Source organism: Lemur catta, chromosome 7 (genome assembly GCF_020740605.2).
Source record: "Lemur catta isolate mLemCat1 chromosome 7, mLemCat1.pri, whole genome shotgun sequence".
NCBI lineage: Eukaryota > Metazoa > Chordata > Mammalia > Primates > Lemuridae > Lemur > Lemur catta.
Genome location: NC_059134.1, coordinates 31,318,218 through 31,343,693, shown reverse-complemented (window position 1 = coordinate 31,343,693; position 25,476 = coordinate 31,318,218). Strand labels below are relative to the sequence as shown.

At 38.2% G+C, this 25,476-nt stretch overlaps 1 protein-coding gene and 1 long non-coding RNA gene across 3 annotated transcripts in view; one reads left to right on the top strand and one right to left on the bottom strand.

Moving 5' to 3' along the window:
• GUCY1A2 (guanylate cyclase 1 soluble subunit alpha 2) overlaps positions 1-1,163 on the bottom strand; it is a 268,051-nt gene extending 266,888 nt beyond the window's left edge. The window contains exon 1 of one of the 2 annotated variants that reach the window (XM_045556684.1): positions 487-1,163. In XM_045556684.1, coding sequence (XP_045412640.1) covers positions 487-783 — 297 coding nt within the window. In that variant the 5' untranslated portion in view covers positions 784-1,163. The remainder of the gene's footprint in view (positions 1-486) is intronic. The other variant, XM_045556686.1, reaches the window with a different exon arrangement.
• On the top strand, positions 119-20,209 carry LOC123641754. The gene is made up of 3 exons (XR_006736342.1): positions 119-157; positions 7,975-8,035; positions 20,193-20,209. It is a non-coding gene; the product is annotated as an uncharacterized LOC123641754 (long non-coding RNA).
• Positions 20,210-25,476: the final 5,267 nt, after the last annotated feature.

Sequence of the window (25,476 nt, the reverse complement as noted above, 5' to 3'; positions counted from 1 at the left end):
AAGGTCACGCTAAGACCAAGAGAGTGTGGGAACTAAGGAGAGGAAGGGTTTCCTGGAAGGGGCTGGGGCTCCTTTGGGATGCTGGAGAACACAGATGAAAGACATGGAAATGGAACTGCAGAACAGTGCCTGGGAAAGTTTGGGGGAAAGAAAACAGGTGGGTGTGAAGGAGCACTGGGGCCGTCAGGGGACAGTGATGAAGTAGGGTCCGAGGCTGGAGGTGGGCAGACAGGGCCCCGACTTTGGAGACCCCGGGACCCCAGAAAAGTGGAGTCTTACTCTTCTCCCGTGTCCTGGTCCCCACTTCCGCCCCAACCAAGTGGATCGGGTCTTGCCGGGGGCGCCGGAACCCCAGGCCAGGCGGGGTGAGGCCCGGCCGCCCCCCAGCGGTAGGCTCGCGCGCACGCCCCGGCTCGCCCGGCGCCAACTTTCCCGATCCTCGTCCTCGCTCCCAAAGCGCGGGCCCCCCTTCCGCCCCCCGCTCACCGAGGGCGCCGTCAGGCGGCTGATGCTCTCGCCCAGCGAGTCCAGGTTGACCCGCCTCCGGCGCTGCGCCCTCCTGGCCCCGGCCGTGGCGGCGGCGGCGGCGGCAGAGAGAGCCGGGGCCGGGGCGGCGGCGGCGGCGGCGGCGGCCGCGCTGGGCTCCAGCGGCCCGGGCGGGCTCCGGCTGCCGTTCCAGCAGAGCCTGGACAGGGGGCACTCCCCCTCCTCCTCCGGGCTGGTCTCCAGGTAGTCGGAGCCCAGAGAGCTGAAGGACTCGGACGAAATCTTCCTTCGAGACATGCTGCCGGAGGCGCTGCGGCGGCCGAGGAGGCTGCGGGGACGCGGGCGGCGGCGGCGGCGGCGGCGGGACCGGCGAGCGGCAGCGTTAGGCGCGTCGGGGCCGCGGGGCGCTGCGGTCGCGCTCGGCGGGGCGGGAGTCCCCGGGGCCGCGGAGCCCCCCGAGCCGGCTGCTCATGGCGGGAACTTGGGGCGCCGCCGCACCGTGGGGCCCGGGCTCGGCGGCGGCGCCGGGCCGGGCTGGGGGCCGCCGCCGCCTCTGCTGCTGCTCGCGCGGCGCCGCCTCAGCGCCCGCCTCGGCGCATCGCCGTGCGCCGCGCTCCCGCTCGCGGGAGGCTCCGAGTGTGTGACCGCGGGCGGCGGGGCGGGGAGGGCTGCGGGCCGCGCGGTCGGGGAGGCAGAGGCTTCTGCCGCCTGCGCGCCTGTCTCGCCCCCTTTCCCCTCTCCTCCCGCCCCTGTCCTCCCGCCTCTCTCCACTTGCTGCCCGCCTCCCTCCTTCTCTCTTTATCTCCCCCCACCCCATCCTCTCCCTCCGCCGGCATCACGTGTCGCCATCATACTCATCGGGAGTCTCTGCCTCGCCTGTCGCCACGTTTCAGGAGCAACGAGGACACTTCGTTACTGTCCTCTGCGCGCCCTCCGGGCTGCCGCGGTTTCTGCTCCGAGGAGGAGCGCACCGTGGCTCGGATCGGACCGAGGGGCCCCAAACCCAGACGCCCTGTCCGTCTGCCCCGGGAAGGGCCGCTGGGGAGCTGGCGGGCCCGGCGGGGCTGGAGGGGGCGCGGGCCCAGGGGCGGGAGGCCTCCCTCTGGAGACACCTTGGGGAAACCTGACAGCGCCAAGTGGAGATTAGGGTCCACGTTTGTCCTTTCCCCTACCTTTCTCCGAGTTTATTTAGGAAGTTCCGAGGGGAAAGGGAAAGGGAAGCGGTCCCTCCTGCCCATTCCAGCGGAGACGCTTACAGGGCAAGGGAAGGAAAGGGGCAACACGTTGGCGCCCATCCTGCAGAAGCAGCTTGCCGGGACTAGCGTTCCCCGCCTCGGGCGAGGCCGCGTGGCAGTGAGCGAGGACAGGGTCTCCTCGGGCGAGAGCCCTGCGCCGAGCCTCAGCCCGGCGGGGCGCACGAAGCTGCCTGCTCTCGCTGGCTCCGCACCAGTGCTGGACAGCTCCGCTTGCCACCTGCAGCCGCGTTTGCCGCGCTGCAAACCAGAGAATGGTTCCTCTTGAGACTACCTAGGACCCGGCCAGGGGGAGACTGGGAAGTGATCGCATGCCTCTCGTCCTCAGGGCTCTTTGCGCCAAATACGCGCTGTGTTGCACTTGGCTACAATGCTGTTCAGAAAGCTAAGAGGAGTGGGGAGAAAGGCTTTTCAAAGCCCTAGAACGGACTCGCCACAGCGCTAGCACAGCTCTTGCCCAGAGTTTTCGGCAGAGCGACTTCGTTCCAAAGCTTGCCGCTTTGTAAGCCAGTCCTTCCAGTGCCTGGCCCCACTGCCCTTGCTTTAGCTCCAGAAAAGCCTCGGACTTGTTCTGTTGTGAGAGTAAGAGATGGGAAGAAGGGCCAAATGACAGTGTCCCGAAAGAGGGGTGTCCCCCCGCAGCAAAGCAGATGAGCACCCTCCCCACCTCCTCCCACCGGCGGAAAGCAAAGTTCAGGGGCTCTGGCTTTAGCTCCCCAAGGACATAGAAGCCAAAGCTTTCCCCACTCCCACCCCTCAAGGACTGATCCTTCCAGGTGAAGGCAGATGGATTTGCAGGGACTGCTTATTTAAAGATAAAACAAAACAAAAATACAAAACTTTTTTTGTATTCCCGCCCAAATTTGCTTTCAAATTTTGCTTTCAAGCTCTAAATCTTCCGAAGTGTTTATGAGGCCCCAGATATAAATGTTGTTTGAGGTTTCCCTTTATACTTTGGAAAAATCCACCCAAACTGGTTCAGAGACATGGCTTATTCCCAGATCTTAAGCGGGCGTTAAAGACACAAAAAGCGTGTACTGTCTCTCACACGCTCCCCTTCAAAAATATATATATTCTTTCTCAGCCTGCTGAGGAAGTTTCTAACTGCATAGTTTCTCATCTTAGCAGAGAAAACCCAGGCTTGTCTTTGGAGAAACTGTTTAATATTCTTGCTGTGCAGTATCAATCACAGCATACAAGGTTGGAGTTCCTGGTTCTCTTCTTTAGTAATGATGATCTAATTGTCAAGTTCTTTAGAATCATGAGCTATTATTAAAGATACTTAATAGCATATGCCCTTCACATTTTTTCAATAAATTACTGCTGCACACACAAAAAAATATCTATTATGGTAGTAGTAAATAACCTTCCTACTGAACTTCAAACTGGAACTTTTTACTAATCACTCCAATTCTTGTCTCAAAGTCAAAAAATACTGAGTGCAAGGCAGTGAGTATCATTTGTTTTAAAAATTTACAAGAGGCCCAAAAGTCTTCCTGTTTACACTGGAAGTTTATTGCCAGAAAGAATTCTGAACCTATAGGACATTTTTTTTCTTTGGGTCAAAGACTTATTTGAGTCAAAGACTTATTACAGAATCATTCCAGGTGAAGCAGCCTAACAGTTTTTTGTATTAATTACCCTGCTTTTGATCATGATTTTCCCACTGATTTTTTAGCTATAAACAAATTGAGGCCTAAATATAGACAGTACATCATCTGCTTTGCTTTCAAAGGTTTCCTTTGTATTTCTGTTCAGGAGCAGGGTTCAAAAGTTCTCAGTATGAAGAGTGCTGTGCTCTATACTTGAATTAACATGTTTAAAATGAAATATAATCTATTCTCTGATTTTTGTTTTTTGTTTTTTTTGAAAAAGCCTTACAGTTAGTAAAAGCAATCTAAACACTTTAAGCAGAGTAGTCCACTGAGAATAAATAGTCTGTGCTCTGATTTTAGGAAAAGAAACTTGCATAAATTCATGCCCACAAATCCAGCCCTGCTGAATATCTTGTGTTTCAATAAAGCCCTTAAAGCCCAGTCTCCTGGGAAAGGAAAATGCAAAAATATACTTAGTTTGTTTGTAAAGTTCATGAGGGCATCTGAGGACTCAGATTGATCAAACATTGGGAAAGACACCCTAAAAAAGCAGATTCTCTGCCTTCGTCAAGATGGTGATTATTCCCCCATTTAACATAAAATAATTATTGTTTGTGTATATATTACCTTCATTTAAAGTGTTGCTGTTTATAAACTCCTTTCATTTACATTGCTTCAATTAATTTGATTTTCATCCTTCCCAGAGAAGTAGGTGGAAAAAAAAAATCACCTCTGCCAAATTAAAAAAAAAAAAAAAACTATGGTCAGTCCTGGTTCCCCAAATTCTTTGCATTTCAGAGGTCCAGACTCTTTCCTAATTTCTTTTCATCTATCTAAGTCTCCAGCAAGGAAACCTGCAACATCAGCATAAGTGTTCCCTGGAGCAGAGCTCCTTCCTAGTATCAGAAGACTGAGAGTATCTCTCTCCATCTTTACATAAATCTGGCAACTCACAGGAATTGTGCACGTATCATTAAAGTAAGTTCTCTAAAGAAATATAGTAGCTGGTGAATTCTTAACTAGGACAAGTTTTTCTGGATCCCTAACCTAGAAAATTACACACACACACACACACACACACTCACTCCCCAGCTGCAAGTTTAACCATAGGTCCATGGTACCTGAATTGAGATTGGTCTATCTTCCCATTTAATATCTCCTTCTCTTTTAAAAGAGGGCAAATGTACTTTCTTGGTGAACAGCTGTGAGAAAATAAAAATGGAGATAGTGCACTTCATATTCTTGCATAATTTTGTAAGTAAATATTAAAGATACTATCAAAGTGAAAAGAACCATCTGCTTTGTTCACATATAAAGGGACACATGGAAGACAATGTAACCCATCATCCTATGGTTATATTTTATCAAGGAACCATCCTGAAGGGGTAGGATAGTTGCTACTCAAAAAAAGGAAGAGGAGGAGGGCATTGGGGAAAAGGGGAAAAGAAATAAAGAAAAGCAACAAAGTCAATGCTACACTTAGTAGAATTTGTACCAGAAAGATACTTAATGAGTGGGATGGCTGCCTTGTTTTAATGCCACCAAATCCAAGACAGCAAGAAAGAGGGCAAGTAATCAGTATATTTGGGTACCTCTGGCAGACACCACTCTCTCCCTTAAGTGGTTTTTCATTTAACAATGTACTACAGAAATCCATCCTCCTCTTAAGAAGAGACCCTGTAAGTCAATGCCTCAAACACTAACACCACAGCCTCCTACAATTCTCAGCCTTTTTGTCTGCAGACTCAACAATCCTAGCATCATTAGCTCTCTATACACTTTCTGTAAATTGGGATTCTAAATCCCAACACAATAGGACATATTTTCTCAAGTACATAAATATGGAAATTCTGGCACAAAGATTTTAAATATCTTCCCAGTATTATGGAGCAGATAAATATTAGAGTCAGAATTTCAATCCTGACTTCTAAGTCCATGCTATTTTCACTGAAACGTGTTCCTGCCTGCCTCTTGTCCTCAAATGTCCTAAAAACACAGAGAAAAATCTGCTGAATTAAAATCACAATGTGAGTGATTTATTGCGTTAAAAATAAATATTGCATACACAATTAATCTGTTTGAATTATGTCCTGGAACATAATGGCATGGAAAAGCACTGACATATGCAGAGGCTCTACATTTTAATAGTTTCTTTGCTGATAACTAGCTGTGTGATCAAAAGCAAGTTGCTTAACTTTTCTGGGACTCAAACCATTCACATCTAAATTAAAAGGGTTGGATAAAATCCATAGGGTATCATCAATCCTCAATGTTCTATAATTTTTCTATTTGTTGAACTATTCGTTTTCTTTCCAGACATATGTTATACACAGAAAATTTTCCCCTCACACATCATGAGGGTAGCTTCTCTTTTTCTTCTCTATTATATCCTTTCTGAGAGTGTAGTTCCTCTGAAAATCCCTTCTTTAACTACTTAAGATCTTCTAATACTAAACTGTCATGAACATAGTCCATGGAATTAAATGGATAGAAAAGAAAAATTTCAACACAATCATATTTGGCTAGGTGCTCACCATCTCTCTGTCTTTTCATAACCTAATTCTTTTGTCTGCTTCATTATATTATATAAAGGAATCGTATCTTCCTGTCTGCAGCTTATTAAGCTTGGCAGCTAATGATAATAAGTATGAATTATCAATAGGAGTGTCTTAATATAACCTTGTTAATGTTAATAGACATTTACTTAAATATCTCCAACTTGTAGTAAATATGCAATCTGTTATTATTTTAAAATAATGAATCTATTTTTTAAAAATATCCAAATTTAATGTAAATACTAGAATTCTTAGAAGTATTAACACTAAGAATGAAATGTATGTACTCTTCTCATATATAAAATAAAGGCACATTAGCAAAATGTTACTAAAAATGATTAAGTGGCAATATATTTATATTCCTTAAGATAATTAATAAGAACAATGTCCTCTTTAAAAATTAAGAAACAAATGACAACTGATACTCATAATCATTTCTAGAGAACATTTCAAGGTGAATAATAAAATGAGTGACCTCAACAATGAATAAATTAGTTCAAACCTAAAAACCACATTAGTGTTAAAATAATTCTAAAACGTTTTTCCATCAAAAGTAGTAAAACTTTTGAAATAAAATATATGTATACCCATTTCTGGAAGTTCTCCTTTAGTGAGTAAAATATGCTTTAATTCCTCTTTTCTCCTCTTTTTGTGTACAAAAATGGACAGGCATCTGTACCAGCACAGTGAACTAAAATCAAATATTTTATTTCTCTAATACACAGAGGTTTTTTTAGACTACAAAGACTAGACCTGATCATATAGAGTCTTTTTAGTATCACATAAATAGAGGAACCCTGTTTCCAGACAAGCAGCATGTGTAGAAGGTCATCTCAAAATGAGCCCATTTTAGTCCTCCCCCAGAATCCCACAAGTAACTCTGTTTCCCTCCATAGTGTGAAGACATAAGCTAGACTCATCTCTGCTTGATCTCCAATAAAGTCTTTGCATTCCTATCTCAGTGAAGAAAACTCCCAGATTTTCCTGGTTTTCAGGTGTTCTCAGCAATTTTTAACAGCACCCTAGGCCAAAAGAAATACCTAAAAGTTCAATTTAAAGTGTAGTTTGGGCCAAACCATTTGATAAGTATTTATATCCTAACAACTTTGTAGTGTTTGAAAACATTATACAATTAAAGTGGAAGATAATTAATATTTTATTCTTAAATAACTGTAATTATTTAATTATTTTAGCTAATTAAGTTGACCACTGTACAACTTCACAAACCTTGGGATCATATTGGACTTTATCACTCTCATTTCTTGTTCCACATTCCGCATTGATTTTCCCATGGTTCTTGCTTTTCATTATAGCAACCTCCAAGAATCCAGCTTCACAAATGCATGAAGTAATCGAAATAAGGTATTAATAGCATACTCCAATGTTAAAACTATAAACTACCTAGAGCTAATAGTTTGCTCAGTGCTCAACACATGTTAAGTATCTTGTTTTTCTCTTGAAATTTTAAAATGTCCCTCGGTACCCCTGTGCATTCACTGCAGCACCCCAGGACCTGTGGGCATATGGTTAGGGAACTATACCTCTGGTTGCTCAGCTTCCAAAGTTCTCAGAAAAGCTTGTCTTTTATCTTGATTACAGACTCTGAGTAAATAGACAATAAGATCTTACAAATATAAAATGAAAATTATGTATTTTGATGTCATTTTCTGCAGTAAGAAATTTGTATACATAATATTGCCCATGCATTTTGGTTTGTGTATAGTGCATTATTCTATAATTTAAAATTTTATAAGTTTTAACTCATTGTCTATCAATTAAGTTTTAAATCCATAACAAGAAAGAAAATAATTTGTAAAGACACAAACTTCTTTTATATTTATAAAAATATAACATTAAACATAATTTTTTACCAAGGGTTATACCTCTAATAGTTTAGCAGAACAATATTATATCATGAAATATACTTTTAAAAAGATTTCTGATTTTTTTTTAACTGACCCTGAAATCTTGGTAACTATTCTTTGTTTGAAAAGAACAGGAAAGGCAAAGATAGGATTTATTATTCCCTATAACTTCTACTATCAAGCAGGGGAAATAAGGCACTTTATTTTCTGTTGTTGATAGAGAAACAAAGGCATCCGAAGATTGAGGAACCCGGTCATGGTCCTATGGCACATAGTCACAGGTAGGCTCTTAGTACTGCAAAATCTTATTTTATAGTTCTATTGTAGAAAGTTGTCACTAAGAAAGGTTAGCCCTTGAGGAGGAAAAAAAAGTTTGGTTTATTATTTCTGGAGAGTATCATTTTGAGTTGTTTTCTTGGGTAATAATAATAGGTTTGCATTAGTCCAATTACACATAGCCATCATGGCTAAGTTAATTTGTTCATATCTATTCATCGCAACATATATTTGAGTAACTGAATGTTTAGTATAAACCAAGCACAGTGAACATTATAAAGACAAGATATGGTCTCCACCTTTGGAGAACTTACACTGTAATAAGCATAAGGAAAAGCTAAATAATATCAAAAGTTAAATGGGCATAGAAAATAGTACAGATTGGGTGTCATATGGAAGATAATATTCTAGAAGAAAAAGAAAGATAAACTCTAGATATTTTCTAGAGTTATGAAGGAAATGAAATTCAATTGGCCTCTGAAGAATGGGTAAAATTTTAATAGATGGAAATGAATTAATGGAGAAGGGAGAAAAGTAAGTTGCGTTTGAAAATACTATGTATCACATCCAAATTGGATAAGAGAATGCATATAGAGAAATAGTGAGAAATAAAACAAGAAGATAAAGATCAGATTGGGAAAGGCCTTACTGTGGACTTTCTCTGGCAGGCATTGAAAAAAATCATTTTAACTTTTTTTTCTTGAGAAGTGACATGAAAAGAGTTTTGTACAGGTCAAGAAAATCTACTCATTCATCTATGCAGGACATTATTCCCAAAAACATAACCCAGCAGGGCAGACTGCCTCAATGTCCAAAAACCAGTTACATACCATTAAAACTAAGGTATGTGGCTCCTTTCTGCTCTTCCTCACTCCACATACACACACACATTTTCTATATTATCCAAATTTAGGGTGCAGCTGCTCTAAATTATCTGCAGATTATATTACCCAAGAATATAATCCCAGTCAATAAAATATATCACCCCCCTATCTCAGTTTACTATTTGTCTAAATTGGCCAATTTTCAAAGCATGTCAGTCTGTAATAGACCAATAGGAGAAAAGGTTAACCTTTACAGAATCTATTTTTTTTTTTTAATGAAACCCTCAAAAGACCTAATAAGTGCCACTTCTGTGTTAGGGTCAGTGGTATGTCTTGTACTTAACAAATAGATCCATAAATTCTTCATTTAGTGTCCTAAGACAGTAACTTCGTAAATTCAGTGAAAAGGATTCTAAACCAGATTGGTCAAAAAAAAAATCATTCCATCTTGACTCATACCAAATATAGTGTGCTCTTGTGCTCAATCTCATACATTTTCTTTTTCTATCAGAGAAAGATTTTGAGCTTGCTGCCTTTGCTTTCAACAACTGGGAAGAGACTCTTTACCCATACGAACTGGAAAGATTGGAGCTCAGAAATTTCTTGTCAGGTAGTGGGCCAGGGCGAGCACACATGATGAAAGCACTTGCAGCCAGCTTCGGAAAGTATTAGAGGCAGGGGAGAGAATGGAGAAAGAGAGATGGATGTGTGAATATTGAGATTTGTCAAGGTGACTGTTGTATCTCTGGGGGGTGAGGGGCAGGAGTATCATTGTCAGCTAGAAACACAATCCTAGGACAAAGATTGGCCAACAGGAGTGAAGATGCAGGTGCAGTATTTGAAATCACTAGACTGGAATGATTAGCAAAGCAATGACTAGATGAGTTTGCCAGAGGAGCACAATATGAAGAACAGCAGCTAGGGGACAGCATTTGCTTAATCAATTAATGAAATTTTAACAAACGGAATCTTTGTTCACAGACAGCACAACTAAGGGTGCTCGCTACTCAAATATGAGGAAAAAAACTGAAAAATGGATTTGAAATCAAGAGTCATCCCCCAAATTTCCTGTACACACTGTCCATTTTTATAAGGTAGTAGCCACCATTTGTAACTTTGCTTAAAAGTACCTCAAAAAGTGTCTCAGATGATTTGGTTGGAGTATAAATCCAAATGCCCCATTCAAATATCACAATTAATTACTTCCACAATGTTTTTTTAACAAGATAAGTAAAGTATTTTTGAAATCAAAATAGCATTAAAGCCACCAAAGGGAAATGCTTTATTTGTTCTCTCATTGCTCCTTCATTTTTCTTAGTTTACATGGTGCTTGTATCTTCAGGAGGTTATGTAATGAGCCATAATAAAATTAATTGTTTCTAGGCTGATGAGGTCATAGATTTTCAGTGTCCTTGAGTCCCAATTATTTTAGCAGAATTTCTTCCTCAGTTGTTCTCTGCTCTATTTGGTGTCCTATTTCAAAAATAAACACTTTTGCTTTTTTGCTGTTTGCTATTTGCTTTTTGTTGGAAGTTTTCCATTAGTGAAAAAAAAGTACTTTATTCTTATTATATAAAATGACATAATATAATTTCTTTGCAGTCCAGCCAGATTTAAAAAGTAGTGACTATAAATCAGTAATAAATAGTGTCAATTTATAAAATAGATTATAATATTCTTCATATTATAGAAGAATAAGTAAACATGAGCACTGGCAAAGCTAGATTGTCATTCAGATTCTTTGGAATATTGCATCAATAACAGGAGCAGCTGATATTAGATTATAGAAAGGTCCAACATTCTAAAACAAAGCTATACATTCTTTTCACAAAGAAAAATGATCTTTTTCCAAGGTATTGGTTCCCTGTTTCTGAGGTACAAAATAGATATATTCCTTTTGGGTAAATTGACAGTTTGGAACTAGTTATTGGGGCTTTCATGCTTGAATGAAAATGTATACAAATAGGAAAAGATTTCACTTCTATCACTAGTTATTTATAAGAAATTTAAATTGTATGAATAAAGGTCCTTTACATTTTCTTGTCATTATACCTTCAGCTTATTTATATTGAACAAGGCAAAAATAGAAAATGCTTTCTTAGGGGCAATAAAAACATTCTTTCTATTAAACATTAATAACATAATTTAGTCCATGTTTATTATTTTGTGTAATGCAATTTCTTATTAAGACAGGACTCTATATCAAGAGTTGAATTCATTTTCTTTTCTTCAGCCTGGTAATTGCCTCCACTGTGATTATTATCTAAAGACTTGGAGATAATAGCTTTATGCAGAAAACACAATGACTTCTTTGGATCTTGTTGAGAAAATAATAAAAAACAGCTGCATACATTAGCTTATTCCTTCATTCAAAAGCATTTATTGACTGATATTTTGTGCCAGGAACTATGCTAGATATCATGAAGCGAGAGGAGCATAAAATATAATCTTTCTCTTCAAGGATCCAGCAGTTGAGTTGAGTTAAAAAAAAAAAAAAAAAAAAAAACGCCACACACTTGGAAGAAGCAAACATACAAACTGATACATGTTAGAATGGTAGGTTTAATAGTAGAGATACACACAGGATACAGAGGAGCAGCTAATATAAACTTAGAAAAAAGGAAGTTTAAATGCTTTCTTGGTGGTGATGTCTGAGCTCAGTTTTAAAGAACAAGTAGGGCTTTGAAGACAGAAGAGTTTAAGGAAATGGCAATCTAGGCAAAGGATTAGCCAAAGTAAGAGCACTAAATTGAGAAACAACAGGTATGCATTAGAAGATACAAGGAGTTCAGGACTGCTGAGTGTGAGTTAAAGCAGATTACAGCTTGGTAGAATGTGATAATGAGAGGCGGACAGATTACAGATCAAAAAGAGCCTTGTATACATACCTTGTTGAGGCATCTTAGAAAGATCATGTGACTATGTGAACTGTAGAGTTGAAGAGCCAACATTTTTATCATGGAAAATATTAATAGTTAGGAGACTGTCTGAGTAAAACAGAAAAGATAATAGGAACTTAACTAGAGTAACAGAAGAAGCTAGACCCCATGTTTAAATCCCATCTCTCTCTCACTATGTAACCTTGCACAAGGTCCTGATCTCTCTATGCTTCAATTTCTTTATCTGTGAAGTTGGTATAATAATGCTTACAAGAATTATACACTGTCATCCTATTTTGCAAATGAGGAAACTGACAATCAAAATAAAGATGCACTAGAAGGCATGCATTAGGCAAATATAGAAGTTAAATTGTCAGGACATGGGGACTAATTTAATATGGGAACTGAGAGAGGGGTGAGATTTAAGGATGACCCCATGTTTCAGTTTCAAAAACTATCAACTGATATAAAGAACACGGGAAAAGAAAATGGTCTGGGGAAGATGATAAGGTCTATTTCTTATAATTGAATTTGAAATAAGTCCAGATGAAAATGTCTCACAGGCAGTTGGATATAAGGATCGTGAGTGCAGGAAAGAGAGCTGGGTAGGAGATGCTGCTATAAAAACCACCAACATTTAGTTTAATCTAAGCCATAAGGATGAAGGAGATCAACAAGAACATGGTAGGCTGAAGAGTAGCCCCCCAAAGATCTCCACATCCCAATCCCTGGAACTTGCACATATGTTACCTTACATGCCAAAAGGGACTTTATAGATGTGATTAAGTTAAGGAATTTGAGATGGAGAGATTATTGTGGATTATCTTGGTGGGGCCAGTGTAATCACAGGGTCCTTTTAAGAAGAATGGAGGAGAAATCAGAATTAGAGGAGAAGGTGATGTGATGACACAAGTAGAGATTTGAGTGACTGCACTTTGAAGATGGAGAAAGGGGCCACAGCCCAGGAATACAGGTGGCTGCTAGAAACTGTTCTCCTCTTATAGCCTCAAGAAGGAACTAGACCTCCCAACATCTTGATTTTAGTCCAGTGAAATTGATTTTGGACTTCAGACCTCCAGAACCATACGAGCTTAACTTTGTGCTGTTTTAAACCCCAAGTTTGTGTTAATTTGTTACAGAAGCAATAGGAAATTAATATGCAGAGAAAGTGTAGCAAAAATAAAAACAAATGAAAATATTGAGCTACCTTAACATTTAAGAAAAATGGCTCTCAGGGGAGAACGGAAAGTCGGGTAAAACAAAGACTAAGAAGAATCAGAAGAATGTCATGTCAAAGAATTTAGGAATGGAGGACTCAACAGTTAAACATGAAGTAGTCTAGTAATAACTTTTTTAAATGAAAAATATTCATTGGATTTGGCAAGAGTCTTTAGAAAACAGGATCAAAGCCCTAGGATATAGAGAGATGCTTAGAAAAAGACATTAAGGCAGCAACAACTACAGCAAATAATTGGAAAGGAGAAAGGCCCCCAGATACACAAATTAACTATGAAAGGAGAAGAAAGAGATGGATATCTTGAAGATACTAATATAGTCATCCCTTGGTATCTGTGGAGGATTGGTTCCAGGACCCCCGTGGATACCAAAATCCACAGATGCTCAAGTTCCTTTTCTAAAATGATATAGTATTTGTATATAACCTATACACATCCTCCTGTATGCTTTAAATAATCTTTAGATAACTTATCATACTTAATACAATGCAAGTGCTAGGTAAACAGTTATTATACTGTATTGTTTAGGAAATAATTACAAAGAAAAAACTCTGTACATGTTTAGTACAGATGCAACCACCCTTTTTGGTTTTCTGTTAATATTTTAAATCCACTTTTGGTTAAATCCATGAATGAAGAACCCATGGATATAAGGGCCCATCGTACTAGTAAACATCACTGGAGTAAAACAGGAAGTACTGAAACAAGCTCAGTGTACTATATCTGGTTCAACCAGCTAGATTGCTAGTGGAAGGAAAGTGAACCATAGTTGCAGTTATGTAAGTAAATATTATTTACAGCTTTACTCAGTAGTTTTTATTAAGCAATGAAAATATCAGAACATACTAGGTAAAGAAAAAAGTCAAATATGGAAACATAAAAAAGATAACAGATGCAAATAATCATAGAAATATCCTCTGAAGAATTAACGGAAGAAGTACTTATGGTAGAGGATGTTTTCAGGAAAAAGAAAAAAAAAGCTTGCAGGAAAAGAAGAAATTAAAAGTAATAAATTCTGTTTTGAAAAAATAAACATCAAAATGTAATTCAGCCATTTGATAAATTAGTCTGAGTTTCTATCGACGATATGCCAAGCCCCTAGCAGCTATGTCTACCAACAGTAGACTTAGACTACGTAAGTAATATCTGGCACAGGGCAAATATTTTCCACTGCATCTTTTAACTTTTATAATACTGGTATTTTATTCTGTGTTTCATGCAAAGGTATTTCCTCTGCTGTTGTGAATCATTCTGTGCTGTGAATAAAACTTTATAACTTAGATTTCATAAAGAATTTTAAATTATAAGTGAGTCAGTGCCCAAATTCTTGCCCAAGCACTCTACACATAAAAACTGTACTTTGACCACTAAATCTCTTTAAATATCAAGGATACCATGCCACACCATAGAAATTTACAGTGCTAAACAAAGGAATAGCAACAGAGAAAAAAAAATAAGCCTCTTTATATAAAAGTTGATTGACAATGAATCTCTATGTATTATAAATGCATGACATAACCTCACTGAAGGTGGTAGGGAAAAAAAAGGATTTTAGCTAAGTAACTTAAGAAAATGATGTTACTTGACTGAAAACAATAAGGCTAAAGACAAAAAGAACTGTATGTAAGCATAGGATGCTAGTTAGTAAATTTGTTTCTTACAGGAATATCATTTAACAACTCTGAATTTACATGTATACTAGGGTTGAAAAAATAAGTGAACAAATGGTAGATAAATAGGATGTAGGTTTCTTATTAACAGAGAAAGAAATTACAAATCAGCAGGGGTGAAGTCTAGTGTAAACCCTGTGGTACTAGACTGGAGGCAGAGACATTGGTTTGAACTCATATTTAATAACAGACTGATAGATAACGTGTGTCTACATAGCATACACACATACATTTTCTAGCTCTATCCACAGAGTGGGGTCTGGAGGTAATGACACCCAGTTGCAACAAGTACACCCAGTACCCAGATCTTAGTTTCCAAATACAGTTTACAATAAATGGAACTAGGGATCTTTGGAGAAATATGAAGTGATTCTAGAGCATCTTATAGTACCAGAAAATAGCAAAATACTAACAAGGAAAATTAAAAAATATTGGGCATTTATGTCCAAAGGACACCAGAGGCAACCTAAATGAGCTCCCAAAGGCTAAAGCTGGAAATTTGAACAAAATAACTTATTACTGAGCTATAACCTCAAGTATAAAATAAATACCCGTGAGGCCATACTAATACAAATAAATTATTGAAGAAATAAATAAATGGATAGCAGATATAAATATTCCTTAAAGAAAAATTCCAAATAATATATGGAGATACTCCCCACTCCAAGAAAGGAATCTTAATCCCCGTCCTCCCCCTTCCCCCACCACAGACAACTACATGTTGAGTGTGAACTAGACTTAGTGACTCACTTCCAAAGAATAGAGTGTGAAAAGGGAAGAACTGTAACCTTTTCAATGGAGAAACCTGGTAGACACCATCTTATCCAAGTGATTCAGGTTGACATCACCAGTGACAAGTCATGTTGATACCATGTCCTTTGGGTATGATGTAATGGAGAGGGCACTCCGCCTCTCTGGTATTTGTACCCCCAAACCATAGCTCCAGTATAATAATGTGAAAAGCATGAGACAATCCGAATTGAGACACATTTTATAGAATTTTTGACCAGGACTCTTCAAAACTATCAAGATCATGAAAAATAAGAAAAGTCTAAGAAACTGTCATAGATTAGAGGAAACTAAGGCTATATGGTAGCTAAATGCAATGTAGCATCCTGGATTGACTCCTAAAACAGAACAGGAACATTAGTAGAAAAATTGGTAAAATCCAAGTGAAGTCTGGAGTTTATTTAATAGTAATTTACCCATGTTATTTAATAATTTCTTAGTTTTAACAAATGCACCATGGTTATATAAGTTGTTAACAGTAAGGGAATCTGAGTAAAAAGTATATGGAATCTCTATATTATCACCACAACTTTTCTATAAATCTAAAATTATTCCAAAGTAAATTGTTTATTTTTAAAAAATAAAAAGTTGATTGGAAAGTTTTAAAATGCAGAATTTAATATTTAAGATAGTGAAATATAATCACAGTGGTGAATAATTTTTTTAATGCCAAGATCTAAGTATATTAGCTCCATCATATCTATGACCAATAAAAGTCCTCCAAAATGTTTTGATGATCTATGGTAGCATTAAGTTCTACATTCCCCTTTTAAAAGGCGTGGTGTTCATCCTACTGCTAGAAGTTTGGAGAAACCCTCCCTTTTCAGCTTTGATAAGGAAAGTTTCAAACCAGAATATCCTATCTATATGTGAGTTTGGGTCAAGAGCAAAATGTGACAAGGATGTCGAAATTTAGGGTGCTCTTCATAATAAAATGTCCTCTGTAACTAGTATTAATTACTCTGACAGAGTATGACTAGCATTTTAAGACAACATAAAAATGAAAGCAGGAAGAGGTTCTGGGGCTATGATAGCTCAAACACTCTACCGTAATATAGGCAATACTTTGTAAAGTTTAAGCTAAATATCAATTAGGCTACAAACAGCTAAATGCCTCATATATCTGAGATCTCTCTCTGCTACTGTCTGCACTTTTAATGATTCTTACCCCTGTTATCTTAGACAACTGTTCAACATGAAGGCTCTGATCATCCATCCATCCATTCCCCCTCACCACGTTGTCATCCCCCCATTACTTTGGTTTTCCTCTCTGAGATTCTTCTTTTCACCCTTGACCTCCATTCCAAGCTTTTCCATCAAGCCCTCCAGAGGTCTGGTAGTTTTGTTAATGAATACCTTTATTGGGTTAAGTGCACTCCCCCACAATGAAATACTGCTTTATAGCCACTTAGAATGGCTAAAATTAAGATTGACTATACCAAATCTTATTGAATATATGGAGCAACTGGAAACTTCTTGTACTATTTTGGGGAGTAAAAAATGGTATAACCACTTTGTAAAGCTATTTGGCACTTTCTTGTGAAGTTAAAAATACAACCATAGTAGAACGCAGCAATTTCATTTTGGGGTACATATCCAAAACAAATGAAAGCATGTCTTCAAAAAGACATATATGAGAATGTTCATTGCACTTTATTCATTATAGTCAAAAATTTTAAGCAACTCGGTGGCTCACGCCTATAATCCTAGCACTCTGGGAGGCCGAGGCAGGCGGATCATTTGAGCTCAGGAGTTCGAGACCAGCCTGAGCAAGAGTGAGACCCCGTCTCTACTAAAAATAGAAAGAAATTATCTGGCCAACTAAAATATATATAGAAAAAATTAGCCGGGCATGGTGGCACATGCCTGTAGTCCCAGCTACTCGGGAGGCTGAGGCAGTAGGATCTCTTAAGCCCAGGAGTTTGAGGTTGCTGTGAGCTAGGCTGATGCCACGGCACTCACTCTTAAGCAACTTATGTCCATCAACAGTAGAATGAATAAACAAATTGTGGTGTATATATACAATAAAAAATACAACATAAATAAACACATTATTGATATTCCCAACAACATTGATAAACTCTAAAAATGTTATTCAAAGTGAAAGAAGTCATGCATAAGAAAGTATATTCCATTTATATGAAGTTCAAGAAGGGGCTTAATTAATATATTGTGAGAGAAATCAGAATAGTTGTTGGGAATAGGAGGGTGGGTGGGGGGCATTGACTAGAAATGGACTTAAGGGGCCTAAGGATATTTTTGAGGTGAAGAAAATGTTTTATATCTTGCCTTGGGTATTGGGTACATAGGTAAATATATTTGTCAGAACTTATCAAACTGGAAACTTATTATCTGTGCATTTTTAAAAACTTGATTAGGAAAGAAGTCATTTCTATCTTAACTGATTTATACTTGATACCTAGTACAGTGCTTAGCCCAGAGTCAATGCTCAATGAATAGTTGGTTAATGAATAATAAACATCATCAGTGCAATTTTATTTTTATCACTAGTTAGCACATAAGATCAGATCCCAAATCCTTTGGATACACATTCTTTCCAACCCAGGGAATTCCTTCAGGTCTATCTGAGCATGGCCAGCTAAGCGTTCCCCAGTCACCACGGGAGGAAGAGAAAAAGGAAATGAAAAAACACGCTTAGCATTTAAGTCACCCGGTAGAAATGGGAAACATGAAAGAAGGCAAAAAGAAGGAGAAGGGTAAGAAAAAGACAATGATGACAATATAGAGAAAGAAACAAAGGCTAGGAAGAGGTATTTCAATTTATGAAATGCTAAAAAAAAAAAAGTCCCTTTAAAGGTATTATTTTATGTCATACACGCAAATAAATAATCAACCACTATAATAATTCAGGGTACTTAGATACCAAATGCAAAAACTCAAACTCACTATTTGGCAAGCTATATAGTGGATATATACATCTGCTAAAATAGATTATTTGAGAAGAAGAAATAACTTTTTCCGGAGTTGTTTTAAAATATTTTAATTACTAAAGTTTGTAAGCTTTAGATTGTTACATACTCATTTCACCCCTCCCAACGACAGCAGCAACAATAGCAGAAGTAAAATGAGGTAACTGCCTACTCTGATGGGCCACAAAAATAGTTGTCTACTGACGATTTAGCCCCATCTTGTGGTACTTTAGGAAATTGTGACTAAAGGCTCTCACTGTCCTATTGTGTTTTTGAAACTACAGGCATAACTGATACTCTTCCCAGTTACGTTTAGGCCAAAAGAAACCGGACTGCGAAAAAGACACGGCCAAGGAGTGAACGATTTCCTACTCCTCAATTACACAATAGAGACGTTCAAGGAAGTCTGTGAAGTACTTTGGATTCCTTGGATAAACCACTTCTCTCAGTAGTTATTTTCACAGAAAACTGGTGCTAAATATTAATTAATGTTTTTTAGAAAGTTTCATGTAACTTTCTCCTCTGCCTCAGCAAACAAAAAACGAGAAAGCTCAATGGTCTAACTTTGGAAACTAGCTAGGGAAGGTCAAACTACTTAAAAAAGAACAGAATGATGTTGTTCTACCACCTCTATAACCATTATAATTTTGGAACAAATGACAGTTTACAAAGCTATTAAGGAAGACATTTTAGCAAAGATTCATGCTGATCAGTGACATTCAGCTAAAATATGAAACTGGAATGTATTTCTTCGATTTTTTTTTTACATTCAAAATTATGTGGGGGAAATGCATTTTTAACTGCCCTTTTGGCAATAAAAGCACTGTAGTTTTTGGAAGTGCCATTTAGAAATGTCTTTAGCCTGACCTTTCAGCACTAAATGAAACTTGTTCCACGTATTCCAAAATAGATATTTCTTTCAATCTAATTTAGATTGTTAGCCATAGTATGACTCTGAATATCATGATTACTCATGTATAATTATCAAAATGAGAATTCTTCAGACATGACCATATAACTCAATTTCACTGGATTAGATACTTCAGTAATTTACAAAAATACTGATATTTGGATCTGTGTCAAGCTGGTCTGTAAATTTAAGCACAAAGATAAATGTGAATTATAAACGTACTTCAAGTCCTATCACCCAGTGCTTAATTTGCCACAACCTCGATATGACATAATACCATAAAATTCAAGGACCCCTTTCATGTACTACAATTTAACCTTAAAAGGAAGACTAGCTAAAGTCAATGGCAAAACTTGGGAGAAACAATTGTACTCTCATTTGATGTAATAAAATAGGTTTCTAAAAGATACACAATTCCTCTATAAATTGGGCAATATTTTCATATTGAATTAAATGGTATATTTAGTCATACGTTTTCACAGATGTTTTGTTTTTGTTTCCAATTGACCCTAAGTTGACATATAAATGTATTAAGGTATCCATACTTTAAAAGGTGCCTACCTAATGAATCTTTGCTGAACAAAAAAGAACAATTTTGGACTATAAGGATACTTCTTACTCTTATTTGATCAGCTTGATGCATGAAATTTTGCATCAAGCTGATAAAACACATCTAATTTTGTATGGTTTCTTAAAGCAAGGCAAATCTTTGCTGTAAACACAAAGTAGCATATCCTCTAACACTCCCTTTCCATTGGATGATATAATTCCCACAAATTTCTCATCACTAGATTTTATCCCTATTAACACTGTTAGACAATCACTTTCACAAAGTAAAAGTGATTGATAAAGTTAATTGATAAATGAATCAATTAACTAAGGGTTTCTTTTTAAAAAAATGAAAATTTTAATTTATAAATTTTAGGCATTCTTGAAATGTTTGTATGTGTGCATACCTACACGTGTATGTGTGGACGTTCCCATTGGCTTCCATTTTACAGGTAGGTGTAATTCTTATACCTTTCCTATTCTCCAAATATGTAATAAAATCCCATTTTCTTCCCCCTTACCTAGGTTCTGCTCTCCTCTCTCTTCATTTACCCTCTGATTCTCTCACTTTCTCTTCCCCCATCTCTCTTCTCTGTTTTCTTTTCTTTTCTTTTCTTTTACTGGCATGTAGTATAAATTCAAAAAACGGTATGATTCTTTCATCTCCCTCATTCCATCTCCCTGTTCCTCTGTATAGTCCTCCATTTTCTCTCACTTAATTGCCCACAATATAAAACTGATTCAACAAGTAAAGTATGTGTTTGTGTATTTATATGTGCATGATTATTTATATATTAATAAAAATTTCAGTGACAGCTCAGTACAGAAGAAAGGTACTAACAGAGATTATCATTATGGAATATTTTAAATACTTTAAAATTATATACATATAGTAGTCAATTCTCATTATTTGTGGTAGCTATGTTCTAAAGTTGCTGTTAACATTGAATTAGCAAATATTGAACCATGCTCCTAGAGGAAATACAGGGTTAAGTTCCTGCAAGCCTCCAGTCAGAATAATTTCATCACCCAACCAATACATAACTTTGTTTATGGCGTTTCTGATTAAAAACATCTTGATTAATGTATACCATTGATTCATTATTGCTGAACTCACAGTCAACAGCACTATGTAACCCATGCCTGAAGAAAGCTTATGTGAAACATATATGTTCTCACAGTGTTCTTATGCTTAGGAACATTAGACAGCATGTTGGCACTACACTTGGGCCATTTTCAAGAGGGAAATCACCAAAAAAGGCATGCAAATGTGCTAAATAGACCTCAAAAAAGACTCTTGTTTATAGTTATGGTAGCTGAAGCAAAGAAGCAGAATGTAGCCTTGTTTGACCTCAGCTGAGAACATGCACATCAGTGACTCATGTTTCTCACTGCCCTGTGTATGTCTGTGAATGACCACAAAAGTGCCACAAGTACTGAATGTGAGGTTACAAATTTTAGTGAGTATGCAAATTCACAAACGTAAAATTGACAAATAATGAGGATCAATTGTACTTTGGTTGCAAAGATATATAATGTTATGATTAATAAAATATGTTTGAGTATAAAAAATTTAAGATAACGTTATACAGGGAAAACGGAACAAAAATACAAGACCAAGGAGAAGAAAGAATGATGTATAACTTCTATTAAAGAAAAATGTATCCATATATTTTGTAACTGGATGATGATCACTATATACTGTAGGATACATTCTAAAGACTAATGTAACTGATATATTGGATACACTCAAAACTTTATATTTGAAATCGTTTAAGTTGTGATGAAAAATTCTACATATCAACTTTAAAATGCTGAAGGGGTATAGAGTCATTGAAAATTTGTAGAGGTCCATGATCAAAGATGAAAAGAGAGCTTTGGGCCTGATTTTGAAACTGAAGTCTCAGAATAGCTATGTGATGCTGGACAAATTGATTGTATTTTCCGTCTCTTAGTTTCTTCAAATTATGGGAAGAAAATATCTAGATGAAGTGATTATTCTTATGACAAATAACATAATACAGGAAAATTCTGCATATAAATTATAAATTATAATTGTAACTATAATTCATAATAATAATATAACAGCTACATGATGCTAGGGCATTGGTAATTCAAAGGTCCCTGGACTCCTACTGGACTGTGAAGGCATTAATAAAACTTGCAGAGCTGTTTTTCATCACTTTAAAAGAATAACTAGTAGAAATTATACTTTGTGTCTCGAAAACGTTAACAAAAGCCTGACTACAAATATTGTTTTTCTTTCTTAGCTATAACATTATCAGCTGATTAGAACTTCTGAATTATGGCTGCTAATATTAATTAAAATGGGAGGAAGTTTTACTCATACAGGCAGTTTGATAGACCACAATTTTCAAAACATGGTACGCTTGATGGAGATGGGGAATAAAAGAGGTCCTTGATGATTAAAAGAATGAAAATCCTTTATAACCAAGAGTGACTGTTAAAAAACCGGAGTCCTGCTGGGGTTTTGCCACAGCTCCTGTAGAGAGAAAGCACCTGCATTTCTCCCCAACACACATTCCCATGAAAAATGATGCTTTGTTGGGAAAAGAGTAAGCCTTCTAAAATGTAAATGAAGACAAATCTGTGGCTATTTATAGCAAACAATAAGCTGATGGCATGTAATTAATTTTACACAGTAATAGGGAGATGCTTTTGTAGCTCAAGAACATTCTAAGCCAGTTGCTGCTGCAGTCAGGGGAGACGGTATCAGACACTCCCATCTGGCACGTACAAAATCATCCTCAGCTCCTTGTCCACATTATGCATCCGTGCAGCCTGGCAAATGTGACAGATCAACGTGACTGACAAAAAACTGATCAAGCTTCTTGCCTGCAGCAATGAAACTCCCTTGGCCAAGAACATGGGAACAGTGCAACGCATTACAATGAAGCTCTCTAGTCACAGGCCAGATGGATGTTGGTAATGCTTCTCTTTTGCCTTTGTGCTTGCTTGGTTTCTTTTTTTTTTTCTTCCTTTCTGGAAGCTCCTTAAACTTGCACCTGTTCCCATTGTAGTAATGCAACAACTATATACCAACTTACTAGTTAAACATAGTCATTAATGCGATCAAGGGAGATATACAACCACTATTAAGAAACTAAATACTCTTCTGTCAGCTCACACAGAGCACTTTATTAATGTCACATTTGGGTCAGGTTTATTAAAGAGACAGACTAAATAAGAGCTCTGCCAGAGTTTCTATAGGGTCTGCCAGGCCCATGATTTGCATTTGAAGAATAAGATTCAGTGTTCATAGCTAATCACAGTAGGGATACCACTACTTTGAAGGCCATACTGAATACACTGGCAATCTTGGTACCGCAGTACTCATCCCACGAACTCTAGGCCTTGTTGTTTTATTGCCGCACATTCGAGCATGGAGTCAAACTGATATGAACTACGTGAAAAGAGCTTTTTTACATGAGGTTCCAACACTGTATTTATTAATTTCTCCCTACAGATAAAGACCTTGTAGTACAAAGATATTAGAGGAGAACAAAAGCTAAGATAACCTCAGCCACTGTTCAATTTTTTCTTCCCATGAGATACCCAGCCTCTTCCCACATCATCACTGCACAAAAGGCCCACAATAAAGGCTTTTAAAAAGCCACAAAAACCACCAAGGAGCCAAATCATACTAATCTTGTGACTGTTTCAAATTTCTAGGGCACTGACTTCAGAAGTCTCCCTATTGCTCTCTCCGTGCAGATCAAAGCTGAAAATGAGCATCAGTAATGAGAACCAGTACATGTGGTCAGAAGACGCGATGGTGACCGGGTCTGAGTCAACAGAGTGCAGTCTGAGGAAATATGTAGAAAGTTTTGCATGTGTTAAAGTAGGTTGTTAATGCATGAGAACGACTATCTTTTAAAAATCATGATTTTCACACAACAAATCTATTCCCTATTTTATACACATGATAACTCTTCACCTTTGCAGCTGACAATTATGCCTTTTTTCTTTACCACCCCTACTTCTTGCTTTGTACATTGTAAATTATTCTCATGTTTTTTTAAAGCATTTATTTGCATGATTTGGTTAATAGATCTTTTATCAGTCTGGATATCCTTCTCCAAATTTCAGTGTTCCTTTCAAACAGTAGCTTGGTATTTAGTAAAACTTTACATTTCTACTGCACAAAAATTAAATAATTATAACTATCATTTTTGAGCCTTTACAGTATGCCAGCCAATACGCTAGGTGCTTTACAAGAATTATTTCTATGATGATTAATCATTATTTTTAATCATTATTTTCTTCAGGGAGCCTAAATAAATAATCAAGTAGCTTACAACTATCGGACAGCCAGAATACAAACTCAGTTCTCTTTGACTCCAAAGCTGCTGCTGGAAGGTGATGCAGTTGAACTGATACCAGTAAACTATGCCACAAACAGATATTATATACCATATTTCCTTGGCTCTAAGAAAAATTATTTTCTTCTACTTTTTACAGTTTCTGGAATCAGAATGTATCTTAAAATTGGTCTGGACATCAGATGTATCTGTGTTGCTTTGCCCCTCCCTACTCCCCGCAAAAGAGCTGTTATTAGGTAAGTGGCTCTTCTTACAGTTGACAGCAAAGTAGAACCAAGGATACAAGGATGCTTATTCTCAATTGTTCCCAGACCTCATGCACCTGTCTGCCTTCAGATGAAAGTACATCAATAGTAATCATGATGCAAATGCTAATAGCTGTTGCCCCAACAGTCTCTGGCAACACCTCAGCCCTCAGGAAAGTGCCCTAAGTGTGTTCGCTCCTGTGCTTACCAATTCTATAGAGCCAGGCACCAATGTTGCCCATCTGGGCAGAAGCACAGCTTAGATCCCCAGGATTCAGATACCTTTGCTAAAAGAGCTGCTGTAACACCTACCTGGAAGTTTCTCTCCATAGAGTTTGACCTTGAGCCCAGGCATGGCAGGCAAAAGAGTTGATTCCATTGTGACCTCCCTACCATGACTATCTCCAGGTGTTCCTGTAGAAATTTCATTCTGACAAGCCCCTTATGCCCAGTAAATAAGCCCATCAAAGAATTATCTCTGAGTTATATGGTCCACCAAGTCATCTGAGACTCCAAATAAGTCTGAATCCCACCAGTTGATCCACCCTCAAGGCACCATCCCCACCCACTCTTCATATATTGTCCCATGTGAGGCAGCCCATATATGGTTCCATCGTGGAAACAATGTTATTCTCTAACATGCAATTACAATTATGTGATAAAGTAGAGAGAACCATGATCCTTCTGACTTCTAGTGTTCCTCAAGTCAGGAAGACCCAAGAGACAAAGAGCCAAACTGTCACAATCAGGAAAACATGAGATTATATAGATTACATAGGAAGACTGGGTGGGATGGGGGCACTTTATCTTAAATTGCTCTGTGCAGCAATGCCTTAAAGTTAGCATTTAATATGTGTATGCTTTTCTGATGTTCATGATAGACAATGAAAACCAGGCTCCTCATTATCAGACACAATGGACAACCACCAAGGAGAAATAGACTAGCAGTGACGACAGTGGCGGTGAGGTGAGGGAGGGAGCAAGGAGTCGTCACAAGCAGCAGGTTTACATCAGGGATGGATTGCAGGGTATATACTTATTTTATAAGAAACGTTTAAGAAAAAAAGGGACT